The sequence below is a fragment of the Cephus cinctus genome, unplaced genomic scaffold (assembly GCF_000341935.2).
Source record: "Cephus cinctus unplaced genomic scaffold, Ccin1 Ccin1_scaffold0189, whole genome shotgun sequence".
NCBI lineage: Eukaryota > Metazoa > Arthropoda > Insecta > Hymenoptera > Cephidae > Cephus > Cephus cinctus.
The window spans coordinates 118858-120326 of NW_014332911.1; the positions used below are offsets into that span (position 1 = coordinate 118858).

Consider the following 1469-nt stretch of genomic DNA (forward strand, 5'->3'; position numbering starts at 1 on the left):
GAGTGATTATCCTCCGTCCTACGTGCAGCAAATGAGTGAGGGAGCGAGAGAGAGCGAGAGAGGGGGGGCTCCTTTTGAGATTTTTGAGCGTGCCAGCAACAGGTATGAACCTGTTTCGCCAGTTTCAGCATTGCCTCCTGGCTAAAGGCGCAAATCTCAAGAACATACTGACAGAAGAGGACACGAGATGCAATGCGTAGCGCTTGGATACGCGATTGTGCATGGTTGAGATGCGCGGATGTGGAGCGAGGAGGAGCAGGAAGAGAGAAGACAGTGTATACGTATACCTACATAGACCACTCGAGACGAGACGAGACGTTGGCTGTTTCGAAGGATTCGGTCGTCCCTCGATTACAGCGACTCGCTCGTAGACTTTCCTAAGTTCCGACTGCTGGGGAGTCATCTGTAATTTTGCAAGCAGCCCAGCGAATTGCCTTTCTTGTACCTCCCGGATCCTCACTGGCCCGAGAAGAAGTCGAGGGTTCTTTCTGTGTAAGTCGGGGCAACCGATTATCTAGGCGTTTCCGTAGGCACAATTCCGCTCCTAGAAAATAATTAATAATAATGTCGATAATTGAATCTTGAATTAAAATGGACGCTTTGCCCTTCCGTTATGCTCATCAGCATTCACCTGCCATCATGGGCCAGGAGAAGCCAAATGATTTCTCTGGCAGACGTCAGGACGACTGCACTCTGGTGACCTGCTTGGCTTGTTCCGCCATGTTCCCGCACGACGTTTGCTCATCAGAAGATTCTCCCTGGTCTTTTCGACCAAGTGCGCTTAAAGTGCTTAAGCCAGACGGCGACTCCTCCTGATTTTTCGGATCTTTGAGTGTCGCAGTGTCCTTGCAATCTTCTAAATTTCAAAAATGTTTTCAGCCACGTGGAGAGCATCTTCCAGAGTATGGATCCAAGCGGCCTGGGGACCATCAGCCTCGAGCAGTACAAAGCCGGGATGACCACCTTAGGTATCAGCCAGTACGAGTCCGAACCCATGGGGCATCAGGAAGGTCGAGTCAACAAAGAGATCTTCGTCGGGGAGGCGTGAGTCATCGCACGATTATAGTTTTTCGAGTGCCCTTCGTTGTTCTTTCTACATCTCGGCAACGTTCTACAATGTCGTTGCATTTATGTACTGTGACGTGATTTTTCGAATCACGGTCCCAAGGCGGCTCCGGTTACCGATACAGATAACGTTCTCGATTTCTGGTTCCCTTCGGGTCGCCACCCTGCTCAGAAGCTACGCTCTCGGGTTGATTCGTATAGTTATGTCAAGGCTCTCGTGAGATGTCGTTATTGTTTAGTTGAGGTCGAGGTGCTCGAATCTGCCGTGGGGAGATGGTCTCGACGTACCGAGTTGCCCGGCAGAGGAGAGTACCCGACGGAGACGTCTCCACGGACCGGCAGAAACCCGGGTGAAACACCGGCGCCCCGCTGGAGATGGGCAAAGGGCTGTAGAGCGGGCGGAG

The 1469-nt window shown here is 51.9% G+C and overlaps 1 protein-coding gene across 2 annotated transcripts in view; it reads left to right on the top strand.

Annotated features, from left to right (window-relative positions):
- The window catches only part of LOC107264646, a 21396-nt gene that overhangs the window by 16786 nt on the left and 3141 nt on the right, over positions 1-1469 (top strand). For both annotated transcript variants that reach the window (XM_025081855.1, XM_025081856.1), the window contains one exon: positions 880-1044. In XM_025081855.1, coding sequence (XP_024937623.1) covers positions 880-1044 — 165 coding nt within the window. The remainder of the gene's footprint in view (positions 1-879; positions 1045-1469) is intronic.